This window comes from Triturus cristatus, chromosome 5_1, assembly GCF_964204655.1.
Source record: "Triturus cristatus chromosome 5_1, aTriCri1.1, whole genome shotgun sequence".
Lineage (NCBI taxonomy): Eukaryota > Metazoa > Chordata > Amphibia > Caudata > Salamandridae > Triturus > Triturus cristatus.
The window spans coordinates 259,615,529-259,636,817 of record NC_140587.1 but is presented as its reverse complement, the minus strand read 5'-3'; the positions used below and the strand labels follow the sequence as shown (position 1 = coordinate 259,636,817).

The window sequence follows — 21,289 nt, the reverse complement described above, 5'->3', positions numbered from 1 at the left end:
CATGGAGGCCAGAGGGCACGTGAAGGGATCGACACGGACACACCTCACACCACCCTCCCCCATAGTCTGTAGTGTAAAGGCCTTTACCAGTATCACCAACCCCACAAAAAACACACAGAGTAGAGCACATGCCAAGCGGTGCAAGCGTCCCAGACACACTGAGCAGGTATAATACAGGCAGCAGCAGCGGCGCAAGATTCTCAGACACACAGACGAGAGGTGCAAACGTCCCACAGGCACACAGAACAGGCATGGTACAGGCAGAAGCAGTCATAGACACTCCCGCACCATTTGCCTCCGCAACTTTAAACACCAACGACACAAGCTGTCGCCATTAAACCTGCAATGTTAAAATGAAAGCGGGCTTGTAGTTCTCCAAATTTAAATAATGAAACCCACGATGTTAAAATAGAAGAGGGTCTTTAGTTAAAAGGCGCGCGGTCTCCAAATTATAATAAAACCCGCAACAATGAAAATGAAAGCGGGCGTGTCGTTAAGCCCACGAGTGGTGTGCACGCGATAAAAGGACAAAAAAAAGCATACAAAAAAAAGTGCGGCAAGCTAATACTAAACCTTCTGTGTCACGCCGCGGTAAGAGATCACATCCCGCTGGGCGTGGCTAAAAGGAGACACGGTGGCAACAAGCAGCGATTGACATGCCATCCGTGCAATGATTGCACTGCTTTTGGCATAATTCGTGACGCCAAACGACGTGCACAAATCAAAACTAAAGGCGGAGCTGGGACGAGGCTTCTGGAATCGTATCGATTCCAAGAAGTCTCGTATGACGAGAGCAGTGCATGCGCTGCTTACGTCAGGCCGAGACCTAAAAAAACTGTGATAATGGGGAGAAAGCACGTATGAACAAGAACCTGCACAAGTGAGATAAAGAGGCAGGGGGTGTCTGGGGTGGATGAAAGAGGCATGAGGGGGAATCAAGACTACACAGCCTTGGTATTCGGCAACCCGACCTTCGAAACTCCTGGCCGCAGGCTTCTGAGCAAAGCCTTGGGCCCCAGCACCTACTTGGTCCTGCAAATTAGGCACTGAAAATGTATTTGGGTAATTCCAACTCGATGTACACAATCTAATGGATTGTCTCCTATCCCCCCGTGTAATATACAGCGGTCCGGGTTCGGTACACAGGTACACACAACTGGTTAAAATATGTTACAGGCCACAATAAGTCACATTAACCATTTAAATTTCGGACGATCCTTTCTGAGATTTGAATATTAATATTGAAGCTCAGTATTTAAGATTGTGGGGAAAATTAAACTGTAATGTCCATAGTTAGGCACAGGTAATCCTCAGTTTTAATATTGATTCACCTAAATATGAGCTACTCATTCTTTTTACTGCCCCTTAACATGTTGTATTGCTCCACAAAGGGAAGGAATCCACCGGTATCCATGTACGTTTATATATAGTTTATCTGACCATAAATGCCTCCTGAACAGTGCTACTAAGGTTACTTAACTAATTCTCCCCTGTCTGTGGTTTGATAAAACTTCACCATCTAGTCCCCAGTAGTGGCAGGAATTTGTGTCCGGCTTCTATTGTGAATATTCCAAGCCTTGAGTAATTTTAGTTTATGAGAATGAAGTGGCAGTCACTAACACATTTTCTCAAGTAATTGTCCTACAATGAAACCTTTACCATATATAGTGTCAGGTTTTCAAAACATAACTGTTGGCAGGAACTGAAGAATTCTCACCCTAGCGTTTGCTCATGTAATTCACTGCACGATAGTGAGCTTAAACAGGCACAGTATATGATCTGGGATTTGGCGGAAGAAATGGAGACACTGGCGATATAGCGACTTGTTGACTTCTCTCATGGTGGCAATCTGATTCTGGATAAAGCACACAGTGGTTACTTCTGTCCTGAGTTTGTATAAAAAGAACATAGAGTCAATTGACTTGAATTGTCCATCTATAGGTATAGTATAAAATGATTGTCAGTAACACCAGCAATGGCCGTTACCAGTCTCAGCAGGAAGGACGACTGGAGACCTGTGGTGTTCTGAGAATGGAGCACAGGAGTCTGCCAAGCTGGGTGGATGATGCCTGAAAGTTTGTCAGGGTGAAAACAGAAGATGATCCGAGCAGCAGACCAACGCAGCGAGACAAGGTTAACCAAGAGAGTCTGTAAGAATATCAAAAAGCCAAATACTTCCAAGGACTAGATCACAAGGAAAATGGGAAGGGAAAAAACAAATAGAGTGAGAGAACGGGTGTGTTGAGTGACTACAACGTCAACCGTAAGCCCCTACAACACACAATGTTGCCAGGTGGGGAAAGGCTTACCACTATGATTGAAGAAAGTCACTTCAAGTGAAAATCCAGAAGTCTCTTTTCCCTTGACCGGAAGTGCCTCAGGCTCTACCTGCACCACATTCACCCCAGAGTTGTCTTCTACAATCATACGGCAGAAACAAAGATCTGGCATGTGTGCTGCCTATGCTGAGAGTTCACCCATACTGTAAGTTCTTAATCTTTTCTTGTTGAATCCTGGCACCCTGTTGATGTCAAATGGGTCATAATGGGATCTGTAATATTTTTCATTGGATCTAATATGTATATTTAATACCTATTTTTATTTCTGTTTCTAAGATGTTATGCCGTGTTTACCCATATTAGGATACTGGAATGCTGAGAGGTGTATTGAAGACAATGGAGTTTCTGAGGGCCAAGAATGACCAAAGAAGGACTTCTGCACCAACTTTCCAATGTTTGTCTTTATTGTTCTCCCTTTTTATTTACAATGTTTTACCCTCAGTGGGTAGAATGTTCTATTAGCCCTACAGTTCTTCTGACCCGGGCTATAATGGTTGAAATAAAAGCCCTCCCTTGTTATAGGCTCGGACCTATAACTCAGATCCAGGGTGTTAGAAATGGTCCTTTCAGCAGGGTCACCCCTCAGAGTTTTTGCCTTCCTCCTGCCCTTTTTCTGGCTTTAGGATGCTGGGCATTTTACCACTGCTAACCAGTGTGAAAGTGAATGTGCTCACTCCCCTAAACATGGTAACATTGGTGTATCCACAATTGGCATATTTAATTTACTTATAAAGTAAAGTGCAATATATGTACCCAGGGCCTGTAAATTAAATGCTACTAGTGGGCCTACGGCACTGGTTGTGCCACCCACTTAAGTAGCCCTTTAAACCTGTCTCAGGTCTGCCACTGCAGAGTCTTTATGAGCAGTTTTACTGCCATGTCAACTTGGCATTTAAAACCCATTGCCAAACCTTAAACTCCCCTTTTATCACACATAAGTCACCCCTAAGGCACACCCTATGTAGCCCATATGACAGGGTGCTGTGTAAGTGAAAGGCAGACATATATGTTTTAGTTTTACATGTCCTGGTAGTAAAAAACTCCTTCATTCTTTTTTCACTACTCTCATAGGCTAACATTAGGGAATCCTTAATACATTTATTAAGTGAAATTTCTGATTGAGAAGCAGTAGAACAGTCATGTTTGGTACCTATGGACTTGTAATGATAAACCCTCTTTAATGGTAAAGTTGGTTTATGATTGCAACTTTAAAAATGCCACTTTTAGAAACTTTTTAAGTGAAATTTGGCAACCCAATATACCCTTGAGGGCGTGGGTGATTATTTTAAACAGGTAAGGGTGCCTACAAGGGATTTATTTCACACAAAAAAAAATCTTTAAATGTATATTTTATATGGGACGTCTCACCATGACATCACAAATTATTTGAAGAAATGCATGTATAGTATTTATGAAGAAAAATAAATTCAGTTGGCCAGGTGTATCACTGATTATTTCGTTTTTATCAAAATGCAATAACGTAGGGGTTCATAGCAACACATTCTCACCTACATTGATAACAGAAATTCAAATTGAACTAAGTGAAGATTAGACTAGTCATCAATGTAAAACTACCCATCTACACACATAACAAACAGGAGTCTGTCCTATACATAGAAACTAGATCTCCCCAGATGAGTATAACAATCACTAAAGGGAAGATTGGGTTAGACATCAATGTTTTGGCCACCATTGTAATGTATCTGTGAGACCAACTTCAGGACACAAATGATTCGTGTGAAGATCCACGACCCCTTGGTCAATGACTTGGAAATAAAAAATACGTGATGGTGGTCTCTTCAAATCAATTGGAAGAAATAGACTGAGGCTTGTACTAATGAAGCCTCTCGCCGAGGGCTTAGGCAGTATCCATAAACAGTAATTCTAGTGAACTGTGCCTATTGTTTAAAAACAATAAACAAGAAGCAAAGTTATCAGTTTACATGAAACTTTGTTCATTACAAACTTAGGCCTTCTTCGGTTTTCAAATTTTTGATTTGCTTCAGGAAGTCCCACAAAGAAGTGAGCACTCCTTTTTTTCACAGCAGATTTTATTGAGTTTTTGCAATACGAAATGGCTATGATGGCCTACATATTTAGGCAGCAAATGATAGGGTGCATGCCCTTGAATAACATTAACATGGAAAACTTGCACAGTCCTTCTCAATTCCCCCCAAAACCAGGAAAGACCCCATGGATCCCTACTGCAAGTACACTTGTGGTTCATGACATGTTCCCTCATTTGGTATCGCCATATGTTCGGATCTCAGTGTCCAACTGGGTGTTGATAGTATTCATCGGGGCTAGGACAATGCCCCTATAATTGGCCCACTGTTGCAATATCTTGGGGTGTTTTTGAGGACAGCCCCTGCCCTGAAAGACAACTATTTCTAAACCCATACAACGGTCCATACCTCTTTTACATGTGCCTGTGGACAGTGGGGAGTTCGCTTTCCACATCTTAGTCTATGTCCCTCTTTGCCAATGTGAACCCCAGAAATAACAGGTGTCATTTATAGCTGTTCCCACCGAGACCCTCTGTGCTATGAAGAAGGATCCGTTTGGAATCTAGCCGGATCTCCCAAGAAAGAACCTCTGCAAGGCAAGATGTCACTCGCTGCCAGAAGCACTTCAAGGACAAACAATCCCACACTGTGTGTAGTAAGGTGCCCTCATCTATCACACACCGAAGGCACGTAGGGGACCCAATTTTCCCATGCACCACAGGCGGTGCCTGGTGTAATAAGCTCTGTGCAGGTATACGCAGAAGTGAAACCATTTTAAAGATTGTTGATCTGCCCATCAGGGAGATTGCCAGCTCAGACCAGGCCTTTACCTCCTCTTTAACAAGTGACAGTATTGGGCACATTTTGCAGGACCATTATATTGCGGGGTCGGGGGTGATAATTAACCCCAGATATTTAAACCATGTCTAGCCAGTGTTAAACCAGCTGCACACTCCATGTTCAAAATTATCAGAAAATAATAAGACCATCGCACTCCTAATTGTGCTTGCTGTTTTAATCAAATAAACTAATTTTTTAGCTGCTGATGGGTTTCATCCCCTGGGCTCAAGATGTTATGAATACTAAGAATCGATGCGTTTTCCTTAAAGGGCTTGCCATTACAGGAATGCCTTAAGAATATAACATTATGATGTTGTAATGTGAAAAGAAAAGCAAATACATTGAAATTCAGATTACCTTTGGATTACCATTTTATTTCTTTAAATGCAATAGAGTGAGTGCAGATTGGGGAGGTTTTCGCCTCTTAAGGAAAACGCATTGAATCTAAGCACACTCCATGTCGCCAGCAGAGCCTCTCACAGGGACCACCACTGACTTCCCAGCATTCATACAAAGCCTGGTAGTTGTGCCAAATATCTGAATAATCTGCAAAATATGGGGCCCAGACGTCAGTGGATTTGTAAGAAAGAACAAAAAGTCATCTGCTTATAGTGCTATTCTGTCAGACAACTCCGGTGACCACTCAAAGCCACGTACCTGAGCGTCCATCCATAACCATGCAGCAAAGGTTCCATGGCCAGAGCGAACAACAGGGGGGACATCAGGCACCCCTGTCCTGTGCTGCTGTGGGTAAGGAAGGGGGCAGACACCTCGTTTGCCACATGGATATAAAAGGCGGACCTAGGATAGGAACCGCAGGGCAAAATTCGAGTTGAACGCTTTGTCCATATCGGTCAGGAGTACGACCGTCGGACCTCCCAGACAATCAACCATCGCTAGGGCATTGTGGACATGTCGGATATTGTGGTGTGTGGCTCTATGCGGCATGAAGGCAGCCTGATCCAGATGGACCAGGTCATGCATGTGTCCTATGAGTCTGTTGGCATGAGTTTTGGAGAGGAGGTTCACCTCGACATTGAGGATAGAGATAGGGCAATATGAGGAGTGTATATTAACGGGCAGTGGTATTATATTAGGCAGATGGCGCTCTAGGAGAGTGACACAGGTATTATTGTGGGAAATTCCTATCGTATCTTTTGTGCTGCAGGGAGAGGAGAACCACTAAACTCCCCAAACATGGTAAACTAAGCTACCCCCAAAACGTTAGAGAAAATACCCCAGCACGCAAAATGTTGTAACAGGAGTTATTTAAGCGTGCATAATGTGAGCACAAATCAGAACACATAGAGTAAGTAGTTGTTCTTTTTTTCTTTCAATCCTTGAGTCTTCAAAAACAGCCTTTTACAACAGCCGACACATGTTTCGTCGCTTAACAAGGGAAATCGTCCCGCGACTTTATCAAGGCTGCACAAAAACACATAAAAGGTAATGTATCACAGGATACATTCACAAATATACACAATGTATCTGTAATTCTACTAACTATGTAGTCACGAGTTAGGTGGCTTATATAAGAAAAAGCACAGGGTGTGAGGTCATGAGATCTCTCATTATCACTGCACTTGGAGTGGATAGAAATTAAATATCCTGCATGCCGAAGTGTAAACGGGAAGAAAAAGGATGAATCACACGTGGAGGGGATTTTAAAAGACACTGTAACAGAAGTCGTGATCAAGCTGCACAAGGTGGTAGCATGCATAAATCGGCATATGTCTATCTTCTCGGTGGGGACGTGAATTTGTGGTGGAAAGTGAAGGGAGACCCAAGTATAACTAGATCATATTACCAAAAGTTCCCATGTATAAATACCTATGATCCTTTTTGATGTCTTCTCTATAAGAAAGTAAAACAAAAGGGGTCTCCAATAAGTGTCTATTCAAAATAAAGCGTCCAATGTCAATTCCTGATTGCATGTAAATAGTAAACATCACCTACTAAAGTTGTGGTGATATTTCCAACCCACAAGGGGTTCTGTATCTTTGCGACGTCCTCACAGTCTTAGAGGCAATAGCTTAACTGTCCCAGTGATTACAAACACGAGAAGTTCTCGAGTCTAAATTCAACAATTACACAAACTGGTCTTTGTATTAAGAATCATGCAAGCTCCTATGTCTCATCTATTCTAAATGGCCCAATGTGTGCGAAATGGCCAAACGACCACACAATAGGCCCCACTTTCATTCCTTTATACTCCGTTTATATTATTTATTAATTATACATTTCCGATTGTCTGAAACTACCTAAAACGAACCAGGCAGCCAACTGAAGAGAAAACATCACTCCCATTTTCGAGTATTAAACACATAAAGACATGAGAAAGTACCAGAGAAGTCAGGATTTAACCTATTTTCTGAGCTTTCCGACTGCAAGAGTAACCGTGCTAAATTGCATGTATCCATTTAAATACAATCAAATTTGTATAAAAATTCTTCTTTTGAATACACCATATGCATGCACTGCATCTGTTATCACTTCTCACTATTAAATCGCTAAAGTTGGTGAGCAAAAGTCTGCGCTCACACTCCGTAGTTCAAATAATGGTTAAACACGACCCACTTGCCACATGCAGTCGCGGTAAAATAGAACATCAGTTTCTAATAGGTATCAACGCCCCAATATTATGATTGCCTATGTCGATTCCCCTTCTTACTGTAACAGTAGTTCCACGATGCATGGGCTTTGCATGCCGTGTACGGAACACTGCCTGGTCTTAGCCATCAGTACCTATAGGCCGGCTTCCTGAAAGGATGCGTCCTCACATAAAGGGGGCTAGCCCTAATTGGAGCTACAACGTAATTGAAGGCCTCAATATACCCATATTCCCATTCGACGGCCATATTGAAGTTCTGTCCCATACGCTATGTGCGGGTCAACTTCTGTTTCTGACCCAAATGTACCTCTCTATTAAATAATCAATCTTCTATGTTAAAGGTTACGTAGTCCCTATAACTATTTGTGCCTATTTTTGACAAATTAATGAAAATAAAAAGATAAAGGTGGGGACCAAATATTTGAGCCTGGCCATGCGTTCTGTATGTAAATAAGTGATTATCAGGATTGTAAAGTGAGGTGAGTGCTCGTGATGTGCGTTGCTATTAAATCGAATACTCGCACTATGAACAGGAAATTCATGTGGGAAACACTAGTAGTCCATATTTCTCATTCATCGTCTCAGGAGTGTGCAATACTAAATAAAGTTGTGAACGGGGGTGAAAGAAGATCGTGAGAAGTGGAAACGGACATATGAATTTCACTTAATAGGAAATCATAATAACATTGCACATTAGCAGCATCAACATAATTACTTCGTATTATCAGCTACAACATTTTGCATATTTGGTCATCATGCGTATGGTGTTCTCCTGTAGTGTGTCTAAAAATCTCGCACTATGAACAGGGAAATATATGTAGGGAAACACTAGTATTCCATTTCATCCATCATCTCAGGAATGTGCGATACTAAAATAGTAGTGAACGAGCGTGAAAGAAGATCGTGAGAAGTGGAAACGGACATATGAATTTCTCTTATTACGAAATCATAATCCTATTGCACATTAGCAGCATCAACATCATTACTTTGCATTATTAGCTTCAATATTCTGCATATTTGGTCATCATGCGTATGGTGTTGCCCTGTAGTGTGTCTGCAACATTTCTAAAACATTTCCGAAATTAGTAAAACATCATACATCATTGCTTAAAAGTTTGGTGTCATTACTTTGCATATTTTAGTTATCTCAAAAATAGCGCTTTCACATAGTATGTCTGTACTTTTATAAAACACAGAGCGTGACATCCCCGTGCTTTTATCTTCCCAGAAAGTAATGTAGTTCAGAATCTATGTTGAGCCCTATCTCAGTACTGCGCAATCTCAGAATCCAGAGTGCCTCACGTCTGCGTAGGGCCAGTTCTCGATTGCCACCCCTAGGGTGTCTCTGGGTGTGTTCAATTCCAAAGAATTCAAATTGTTTATAAGATGTTTGTGCGTGGCATTGTGACATATGTGCTGCAACGGGCTATCGATCAACCCCTTGCTTCACAGCTCTCATATGTTCACCCATTCTCTCACGTAGTGTCCTGATTGTGCTTCCGATATATCTTTTTTTACATCTGCACTCAATGATGTAAACTACGAATTTAGTCATGCAATTAATGTTAGACCCAATAGTGTATGTTATGTCTCCAGGGCCTTTGAAATCTGTCTTCTTTTTGCACGCCCATTTGCATGCGCTGCAGTGTCCATATCCATCGAAACCCTTAGATCGTTGTGTCAGCCACATCTCACTTTTCTCAGCCCGAGGATAACTTGGGCTTAGTAAGTTTCTGAGGGAAACTCCTCATCTATATGTGATGGTAGGTCTCTCATTAATGTGATTTGTGAGTGATTGATCAGCTTTGAGCAGGTGCCAGTGTTTGATAAGACTCCGCATTAGGACACCTGACCAATTATTATATGCAGTCACCGTGCGTATTTTGTCTTCCTTACTGGCTGGATCATTGCGATCCCTTAGTGTGTCTTGTCTTTTGAGCTTGTTTACCCTATGTTCTGCTTTGTTTAGTGTTGTCATGTCACAGCCCCTACTCTGGAATTGGGTCAAGACTCCCTTTCTGCATGTTTCGAATTCAGGATCGAAACTGCAATTCCGTCTCACTCTCACAAGTTCTCCATATGGGATGGACTTGATTTGATGTGCGGGGTGGGCACTCGTTGCATGCAGTAGTGCGTTGCAAGCTGTTTCTTTGCAAAAAAGTCTGCTATGCATCTTCTTGTCACTAATGTACAGCTCAACATCTAGAAAGGAGATTTTATTTTTATTGTGCTGGAAAGTAAACCTGATGTTGTGTTCATTACTGTTTAGATAGTCAAAAAACTCAGTCAGCTTCTCGGATGATCCTGTCCAGATCATCAGGCAATCGTCAATTCACCTGCCCCAGTATAATATGGAATCCTTCCATCGTGTTCCCTTTGGATCCCAGATCATCATCTCCTCGAACCAGCCCATAAACTGATTCGCATACGAGGGTGAGAACCTGGAACCCATTGCTACTCCTTGCTTCTGTCTGTACCACTTATCTTGGAAGAGAAACACATTGTTGTCTAGGATCAACTGAATCATTTCTATGAGCATCTCCGTGTGATCTCAAAAGCTAGCAGATCTGGTGTTCAATATTTTTCTAATGGCAGTAAGGCCAAAGTCTCTCCTAATGCTAGTATAGAGGGCTGTTACGTCTAGAGTTACTAGTGTCATGTTCTCATCCCAGTTAAGGTCTGCCATAATGCCCAGTACATTAGACAGGATTAAAACACGCAAAAGCTAGTGATCAAGGAAATATCTATATATAACTATAGATCCTCGAACCTGGTGAGACATGGCCTCGCTCGAGGGATAACACCATGTACCCTTATCCTCTTGCCAGGGGCACCTTGCGAGGAGGCATTGAGACCCAACAGTTGCGGGTCCTTGAGAGGTGGATTCCCTTAAATTTCTGGTGACCACTTTTTGTATTGCATTTCTTTCTTTTAATTTCTTTTGCACTGACTAGCTTATTGACAGTGCATAGCAGAGTGACTTTCTGTAGATCCTGATAAATGCCCCTACACCTTATTTAAGGGTAATTTGAAGGCAGAAACATGTTGACCATAGAATAATTAGGGATATACAGATTTTTCCCTAATCACTCGCTTTTGTTTGTTTTAATTCTGACCCTAATAGACAACAATAAAGCCTATTGTCTGGTTAGGCTATAGTTTTAACTTCACTCTGTACACCTTCTTACACTCTGCTCCACTCACCCATACATCTTACTCACATAGGGACAATTTAAGAACATCCAAAGAGCACCTCCATATTTTAGGAGTTTTACCCCACAGCACAACTTTGTTAAAGTGTGAGAACGAACCCTATGGTGAAGCATGCCACCTGTTGGTGGGTGCAGGTTTTTGTCCTGAAAAGACAATTTTTCTTCCATACTTAACAGAACATGCCGCTCAATTTCTTGATTAGCAAAAAGCCTTTTCTAGACCAAGGTATTTCAGTGTGCTTGTTGCACTCAATGCAAACAGCCGGTCTCTCCAACCTTGGAAAAGATTCAGCGCAGGACTCACTGTTGGCATTCGTCACATAACCAGTGGTGAGATCTGCCACTTGACTTCATCTCAGGGATTCATTTTGGAGCAAATATGCTATTGATTTTTTATAACTGTAACCTGAAGTCATAGTTTAAACACGCAGGGTAGCAAAAAGGAATAAAGAATGGAAAGAAAGAGGCACTGTCAAAGTAAAAATTGGCTCCCCAGCCCTAGAACTCAAGTGCACTTGTTTTATGCACATGTGCCCATGCGATCAGTAAAAAAGCCATCCCTCTTGGCGCAAGAGAGCCAGCGGCTGAAGTGAGCTTCCCCATTGCCCAAAGTTGTTGTGAGCAGAAGCAAAACATGAATAGATCAATGGAGGAAGAAGGCTAACCCAAAGCCCTCCTATGTGTGCATATATTTATGTGTTTAGTTTTTATTTATGTATTTTTCCTTTATGATTTGTTTATTACACGAGGCTGGTGAGATAGCAAATGCTGTCTCTAGATCAGACCTAATAACTAAACTTAAGAATGTCAGTGGAGAATGTACAACAGCTTCATTTTAAAATGCTCAGCTGTACAAGTCGATTTATTCAATCATCACTCAAAAAATCGCTCGCCTGCTAAGAATGTGCCTTATAGCCCAGCGTTTTTCAGTTTTTTCTTTTCAATGGCGCGTCCACAACCGCATTTTGCTGTTGTCTTCCACATATTCACCACAGTGATCTTATATACTTTACATGATTGGAGCCAAACCTTAGTATATTAATATTTGAAATGCTGTGTACTCGTATGCCGAGTCTTGCTAAAATATGGCCGTACTGAATGGCACTCACAGGCTGTAGTTTCTCTTTATTGATTTCAGATACTTACAAAATAAACTCACAAGAAGTGTACTCATTTGTAAATGACTACAGTACACGGTTTATATTTCTATAGTCAGTACCTTCAGTGGAATCCAAATTGGGAAACACTCAAAGAAAGTTTTATTTTCACACGTGGTTCATCCCTTTCGTAACAGGTGATCAGAAGGCACTTCGTTGACAGTACATAAATATCTTCACTTAGTTAATAGAGTAGAAAAGACCTATTAAATAATATATACAATAAGAGTTCTATACAATTTTAATAGCCAGATACTGTTCTAAATTGTCGAAAGGGACATTTTTCTGCTTTCCCAAAATGACTCATATAAATGAAGATAGTGGAAAATGGCTGAAAACAGAAAGAGTGCACAATATGTCTAATAAATGTTTTTCGGTACAGTTATGTCTGAATTCCCCTCTTTCTCCTCTGAATATATAGAGACATGATTTTTGGAATGATAAGAACTACAAAAATCATACAACTGAAGAAAGTCTCGTTGTTCATTGTACATTCATCCTTCATTCGATTCGGAAAAAACAATACAAAGCAGTGCGGGGCCGAAACATCGAAGGTTTAAAAAGAATTCTATTGCTTTGTTCTCAAAAACTGAGCAAGCCCAGAATCCCACGTGACGACAGCGACAAGTTCACTGCCCACATTTGCATGACAAAATAGTTTTATACCATATGTGACTCGTTCCCTTTTCATCGGATTTTCCTAACAAAATGAAGAGCATGCATATCTGGTATCATATAAGCCGGTAAAATTACTCGGTGACGTAACACTCGCCGCTGACATCTGCCATGATCTGCAGGTCAATGTGAGACTACTGGCAAGGTCAACTGTGCCTTCTGTCCTTATGAGGTCACTGAATTCAAAACCATTCCACTGGGCAAAATGATCAGCGTTTAGAAACAGCACAATTGCGACATGAAGCACTACATAAAACATATTATTATTATTGCAACTTCAAGAAGAAGGGAAATGCCAGGACCTGTTTGTAGTTTCTTGTCTGGAAAAAACCTTACCCGCAGGAACTCATCGCAGTTTAATAATTTGTAAGTACCTTGCAATGTCAAAGGAGGCGAGCATTGATCTGACACATTAGACTGGCCTATGCGGCTTCTTAATAGTGATGCACTATTTCAAAATCACAGAGTAAAAAGACCATTTGTCGACCAAGAGTGCAACATAAAAGGTGAATTTGCTGTCTTTAAAAAATCTAGCATTCTTAAAAAAATATTATTTTCACTTTGTTAGCTATTATACGCATTGCAAGCACATGATACAGCATTTTCATTAGAGTTTGATTTTCAGCTGGAAGATGTCGAGTTTTTTGCCATTTTTCTCCTTTTGTGTAGACTATGTTAGCAGTGCCTTTGAATTCATCTTTGCAAATTGTGAGATATGAATCTGGTGAGAAGAAATAGATTTTATTTGATCAGTTTCTTGAAAAAGCTTCTGGGTCTTCGGTGCAGTCCGGGATATACTTGTAATCCTAAACTTTCTTGCTCACTTTGGAGGCGTTTGTATGGCCAGCTAGGTCGAAAGTTAGGTCCCCCAGGTAGAAATTAATATGCATACCAATATCATGACGATCAGGTAAATCGGACTTCTTGATATGTTGAATTCTGAAAAAAGGAGACAGAAGTAGCTCAGAAAAAGCTATTGACCTTGCAAAATAAAAACGGCAGCATACATCTTTTTTAGAAGGGACTGTATTTAATGAGTACAAGTGGAGACGAACACAAGGCTGCTTTAATTCAAGATGTTCGTGATGTGAAAGTGACTCAACAGATCTCATGGTGGCAACACAAAAAACTGTGTTAAGAAGCAGAAAGAGGGACTTTACCACTCCTAAACTGAGACAAAATCCTAACGTATCTACTCCTAAATGCCTTTTGTGAAAACCAAATGTTTTAAAGTTAGGATTTTGTCTCAGTTTAGGAGTAGTAAAGTTAGGAATCCTAACTTTACTACTCCTAAATGCCTTTTGTGAATACCGAAAGTCATAAAGTTAGGATTTTGTCTCAGATGACTTTTATTCTTGACATGATATTTAGTTCACACATTATCTTTTCTAAATACCTATCGCCATGCCAACTGATCCAGCAGCAGTATGGTCAGCACAAGTGTCATGATGTAGTGGCCATGCACATTAATTATAGCGTACATCAACAGAATGTTAAAGAATTGTACCAGAAATAGTTTACAAACTCCATAGGTGATTCCAAAGAAGTAATAATGGCTGCCAGATTGAAGTAGAAAGCCTACATTTTCAAGGTCGATATCAATTATGAAACTGAAAGTGCAGGCACTGCATATTTGGTGAGGCAGATTAACACTGACCTGACACTTTTAATCCCCCATATGCTCACCTGTACCGTTCTGAAGGCGGCTGGGGCTTCTTTGGAGTTGTTGCTGCACCTGGGTGCAAGAGGAAGCTCAGAGCAACGAGCTCATGGGACTCAAATGGCCAACTTTCCATGATCATTTAGCAGGACACTTTGCATGCATGAACACACACTGCAAATGTGGAGACAGAGGACATTTTTGGGGAGTTGAGCGAACATGAGTTGCATAGCACAGATTTTCACTTTCCTTCTACCACCCGTCTCTAAATCTGCCCATCTTATAAAATATAGCTGAGATGGATATTGAGCTTATCGAGTATGATTATTATTCATACTGTGAGTTTCACTCCCTTCACCACCTACGGGAGTCTGACAGGGCGTGTCATACAGAAATCAAAGGTGCTCAGGTCTCTGACTTTGACACCAGAATCAACGAACCTGCCAACTCCCCCAGAGAAAGATTCAAGATCACAAAAACTCTGCTGGAACCACCATCTAACGGCCCACCCTCTGAATCCTCCAATGAGAGGTGCAATGCATTGGCCAATTACTCTGACACCAAAATATTGGATATTTACCAATCTTTTCAAAATGTAGATGTAAGTTCTGACCTCCTCCCCTTGTGCAGTAGTAAGGAGAGCAGTTCTCCTATCCTTTCTGAATTTCCCCCTCTCACGCTGGATAAGTTCATTGCCCTTTTCAGCCAAATCACTTCTGGGTCCCCCCTGCAACCTCTGAAAATTCTTACTCTTGGGCCAGCAAACATCTTCCCGATCCTGCTCAAAATGGTGAACCTCTCTCTGGATTCTGGAATGGTACTGTACCCTTTGAAACATGCAATGGTCAAAGTCAATTTAAAAAAAAGAATTTGATCCCACATGCCTGGGGAACTTTTGCCCAATTTCCCTGCTTCCAGACATCAACAAAGATGCAGAGAAATATATGAATAGACTTCTTTCAGACTTACTTGAGACCAACTCCCTTTTGCACCACACACACAAACTGGCTTTCGGCCCAAGCACAGTACTGAGACTGCCCTTTTGGGAGTTGTGGAGGATGCTAAAAGGAGATTGGACCAAGGCCGTTACTACCATCGTACTTTTGGACCTTACGCAGATGACACCCTGCTGCTTTTTTCACTTGTTCCTGATGGAGATCCCTCAAACTCCACCTTGGGACCTTTTTTGTAACAGATAGTCAGCTGAAATCAATCCCTGTGCACTGCCCATACAATTTTACACTTGCAAGGTCCTCCTATCCTACACCACCTCACCACCCCCCATAGTCCTAATATGCCACTGAGATCCTCTAATTTATATCTGGCTACTGTCCCCTCGGTTAGGCGAGCAAGAAGTGGAGGACGATCTTTTAGTTTTAATGTGGCAAACTCTGGAACTCCCTTCCCTTAGATAGTAGAGCCATGGATAATGAGCTAGAAGTTTGCAAGGCCCTCAATACCTGCATTTTCAAGAGCTGAAGATTTCAATGTGACCTCTGACCTCCGTGGGGTGTTCACTTCCTCATCAAGTGCTGGGATGCCTACGGGTCACCATCTGTTTTATAAATCCAGTAACATAACATACCATACTAGACTCAGTTTTGACTGCTCTCTATTGCTTCGTTTGAGAGGCACGTTTACAAAATGAACAACTTATTGAAATGGAATGAAATAGGTTTAAGCCCTGATACGTCAATGTCCAACTCATCATTTGTTCCTATTATGTGAAAATATTGGACTAAGTTTAGGAACATGCTCAATATAGGTAGCCATTTCTATAAAAAGACAAAAGAACTAGATAAGCTCTAGTGGGTACATTTCAGCCATGGAACTGGGAAAATTCACACCTAATCTCGGCTCTATCACTCCACCTAAAAATGCTGGAAATAAACACTGTATTCTAATGGGGCAGGGCCCACAAAACAGTGCCATTTCTCTGAGAAAAGTAGTTCCTTGGCCTTGACATCAGGATGTTGCATTGTGCAGGAGTTGTCCTGTGATGCAGCTTTTCTTTCCCAGCCACTGACAGGCACCTCTTTTCCAGCTTATATAGGGCTAATTGAGTGAAAGTTGGACATCAGGCCATTCCCCTCATGGTATCTGACCTGGCAACTTCAATCCTCCTCTCCTTCTGGGCTTGTGAGGGGGCCAACGTGGTGGGAACCAAAACAACTGCTGTCCTGCAGTGCCCCTTTATAGGCAGATTAATAGGAGCCAAGATTGCAGAACAAAGTTGCAAAATGCAGGATGGTAGGCTGGGCTACACTGGCCATGGAAGGAGTAGGGGTGTTGCTGCATGGGTGGTCTGGCATTTGGGAGTCCGCTGAGTGTAGAGGAGACCATACTTTGGGCTTAGTAGACTAGACTTAGGCCTTAGTAGACACCGTGCCAGCCCAAGGAGCTCGTATCTGAGGTCTAGCTGACCCGGCAGGTGCTGGGGACAAAACAGGCTGTGAGCATCAGGAGAGCCCCAGGGGCTGTGGAGGAGACTGCACCTGCCCTATAGGCGAAAAAACATCAGGTCAAGTCCGTCTTCTATCAGCACTCCAAGCAAGGGGTGGAGGTAATGCAAATTAGAAGAGACGGGCGCACAGTCTATGCATATCCTGTGCCCTCATTTTGACCACTGCCTTTACAGTTCTGACCCTCTAAGTGGGATTTCTGAGCACCACCTACTTAAAGACTCCCATTTTGTCTAGTACCCCTATGTCCCTGCTTCTCTTGGCATCATCCACAATTTCCTAATACTGGCCCTTGCTACTCTTACTCCTCTTCTTGGTACCCTTTCCCCCTTGCACTCTTTCCTGCTATACATCTGGCCCCTTCTTTTCTGAAACTGTGCTTCCTTCCCATTATAATCTTTGCCCATTATAATGGCCCTCCCAAATTTAATCCAGCGGGCTAGACTCCCGTAGGAGAACACATAAAATCAGATATGCACTCAGACACGCAGCGGATGTGCACCAAAGGCAAGTCCGTCTGTGCCGGTCCACAACCATGCTGCACCTTGCGCCAAAACCCGTATCAGTTTTGTTCTAGAGAGCAGCTGCTAAACTTGAAAAACTATGGTAACTTATCGAAATGTATTTCTTTTATTGCATTCGATGAACTTTACCGCAGCAAAAACAGTAGCTGCACCTCATATAGATTTAAGATCACTCCCTCTGCACTCATCTCTAGTTCAGTCCCTGTCCCTCCAGCCTGCCACCCCCCGGGGAAGTGAATGTCTCTAGGAAGACCAATTATATGGGATACCTGATTAATACCAATCTTTGCACTCAACAGGATGTGGGGGGGGGGCTGGCAGTTATTCATAAAACTAAGTACTAATGCTTCATGGAACCGCTTTCAACCTCCTGTGAAGTGTTACACTTTTCCATAAGAATAATGCCTACCAGCTTGTTTGCTTGGTTCCTAGTCTATTGACCTACTGGACCTAGATCTGCCCTTATATCTGAGCGTGCGCACCTAATGGAACCACACCTGCATACATGTAAAGACTCCCGGGACTCAGGGACATTTTGACATGTTGTGGACTCTCACACCTTGTCACAACACTCACACATGGAGCAGGCCATACTTTGGATGCCATTTTCTACGACTCTTGCCTGAAGGCCTTTGAGGCCCTAATACAAATCTGGTCCAACCACCATGCAAGTCCCTTCTCCCTTTCCTGGCCTCATATACAATAGGTTCCTAACTGTGTGAACAACAGAATGCTTAAAATAATCTGGAAAGGGCTCTCCCAAGAAACTCTATCTCAGGCCTTAAACAGCTGCAACATGAACGATCATGAGGACATTGAACTTGCAACCATTGAGTTCTCCTCCTGGCTCGCCTCTGCTATCAATACTGTCGCTCCCATTAAGAATATCTACACACGAAGGAAGCTACTGACTTCCCCATGGTTTTCTGAGAGGCTTAGACACCTAAGACAGTCCTGTTGTCGCCAAGAACGGGCTTGGCGTAAAAGCTATGATCCGCAGGAAAGGGACCCCGACAAGTTGGATAGGGGTAAATACAAAGCTGTCATGAAGGAAGAGCAATCCCTCTACTGAACCAATAAGTTTGAATCAGCAAAATCTTCTAGAGATCTCTTCAAGCTGGTCAACCTGCTCTACGTGCCCTCAGGCTCCTCCAGCACAGAAGTATCTCAGGATTTCTGTAATCGAATTGTGGGGTTTTTCAAACTAAAATACTCAATATCTATAAAGAACTTGATCTCCTTAATGCAGAGTCCCCTACCTCTACCCAATGGGACACCTATGCAGAGATAAGTCCATCAGAGACTATGGTAACCAGGGATAGTCCGATAGCATCCCTCTCTTGGTTTACCCAGTGGACACCTGAGGAAAGAGTCTAATCTACTGAAGATGAAGTCAGGCTTGTCCTTTGAACCTTGCCCTCCGAAGAATTAACAACATTTGAACCATGGTTGATGAAGGGTCAGTCTGAGGCATTGATCCTTTTGGATCTCTCCGCAGCCTTCGATACCATTGCCCCGACCCTGCTAGTGGGACGGCTGAAGGAATTGGGGCTCACAGACTCAGCGCTCAAGCTTTTAACTTCCTTTCTCAGTGACAGGTCGCAGACAGTAATCTTAGATCAATTCTTTTCTGAGCCTATCATCCTGCCATGTGGGGTTCCTCAGAGTCACTGAGCCTGACCCTATTCAATCTATATACTAAGCTCATAAGGTCTTTTGGGCTTCAGGCTCTCTCGTAAGCTGATGACATGTAAATCATTGTGTCCATCACCAAAGATACGGAGGCCATTTCCACCAACTTCAGAAACTGCATGCAGGCGGTATTCATCTGGATGGCCAAAATTAACTTAGACTTAATGGAGACAAGACTAAGGTCTTGATCTTTGCGAGCCAACCATCCATTTGGAATAATTCCTGGTAGCCAGAAAGGCTAGGCACGCAACCCATTCACTCTGATTCAGCAAAAATCTTGGCGTGTTTGTTGGCATCAATCTGTCGTCTGACCTGCAGGTCAATCAGACAGTCTCAACGTGCTTTTGGATTATCAGAATTCTCAGGAAGATGCTTCCCTGTATCTCCCTTTCAACAAGCAAGCAAGTGAGTGGCCCTTGCAATGATCTCATTCAGGTTGGACTATTGCAATGCGCTTTACCTGGATATTAACATGTTGCCAAGCTACAGTTGGTACAAAATGTGGCAGCAAGACTGATTCTCAATATTCCTAAATATCAATCAGTCCCGGCAGACATATCTAAGCTCCACTGGCTTCCTGCGAACAAACGTATTGTCTTTAAAGCTCTATGCATTGTTCACAAGGCATTGCGCAACATTGAGCCTGAAGGTCTTAAAACCATGTTTCAATAGTATAGTCACTCCAGACAGCTCCAGTCTTCAAGCCATAACCGGGTGCCTGTCCACAAATTTCAATAGGCAAAGATGGGGACGCAGAGCTTTCTCGGTGACAGCAGCCAGGCACTGAAATGTCCTTCCCCACCTCATCACTAGCCTCCAGAATCATACCCCAATCCAAAAGGCCTTCACACTCTAAAGGAGGTTTCTAGGTCACTGAACGCTGAAACCCCTTTTTTCGACTGTGCTCCCTCCCCCAGGACTAACCGTTATCAGCACCTTGATGCCTTTAGGCATTTGTTTGCACTCTATACATCCCTCTTCATTTCATTTCATATCTTTTGGACTGTTGTCAATCTGGATTTCATCCCTACCACAGCACTGAGTCAGCTCTAATCTCTGTCTCTAAGGAGTTTTGCTCCAAATTGGATCAAGGTGAAAAAGCCGGGTTCATTCCTACAGACCTTAGTGCTATTTTTGTCCAAGAGGACTCAGGTAGTCTACTTTGCTCCCTTCCATTCAGCCCTCAAACTAAGAAGCCTGGAGTAGTGCAGGGTTCCTCTCTAAGACCCACTCTATCAATCAATCAAGAAAGCTTTATTCGATTTTCAAAATGAAATCATAAAAGCATACAATAAAATTGATAATCTTATGCTGAGTGCTAATACTATTAAGACCCAGGAAAAAGATGAGTTGGTGCTGATCTGGTTGGGCGATTTCAATTGCACTATTTGCCCACATGCTTCCAATGGCATTTGCGGCCTTGGTAAACATAAGGATGACAACCCAACTCATTTCGTTCACTCAAAACTGGGCGATACTCTCAACTATATGCTTTTTCATTTTAACTTGTGTTTTATTAACGAACTCTGCACCCCAAATATTCCCTTTAAACCAACTTTTCATGGGCGGGGATGCAATTCGACTATAGATTTTACCCTTATATCTCCATCCAATGAAGGACTAGTTACCGCCTGGGAAACACTCAATGTTCTCTTCAGTGATCACTACCCAATTTCCTTTAATCTTAAAATTAGAAAGACACATGAGATCTCAGGAGACAAGTTTAAATACCATCCCAGCATAAATTTAGCTACAAAAAACGGCTATTCCATAAAATGGGACAGGATCAATCCCGCCGTTTTTTTACATACTCTAATGGGATCCTGCCAACCTGATATACTTGCCTGTCTGACAGAAACAGAGGAGTCATCAGTACTCTTGACTCCCTTCTTAAAAATTCAATTTGAACTTAAAAAATTACTAACTAGAGAGCACCAACCTAACTCTAAAATTGGTCACGGTTGGTTTGATAAAAACTGCACCAAAGCACTTCAAGCTCTCAAAAGGGCACTGCATGAAACTACCAAATCATCTGCTGAGATCAGTAAAGCCAGAAAACTGTACAATTTGGCAATAAAAACAAGGAAACAGACTTTAAAGAAAGAAGCTTG

The 21,289-nt window shown here is 42.2% G+C and overlaps 1 protein-coding gene across 1 annotated transcript in view; it reads right to left on the bottom strand.

The window, feature by feature from the left end:
• Positions 1-12,095: 12,095 nt before the first annotated feature.
• Positions 12,096-21,289, bottom strand: part of TMEM71 (transmembrane protein 71) — a 221,687-nt gene continuing 212,493 nt past the window's right edge. The window contains exon 9 of the mRNA XM_085604903.1: positions 12,096-13,779. Within this exon, the coding sequence (XP_085461029.1) occupies positions 13,700-13,779 (80 nt within the window). The 3' untranslated portion in view covers positions 12,096-13,699. The remainder of the gene's footprint in view (positions 13,780-21,289) is intronic.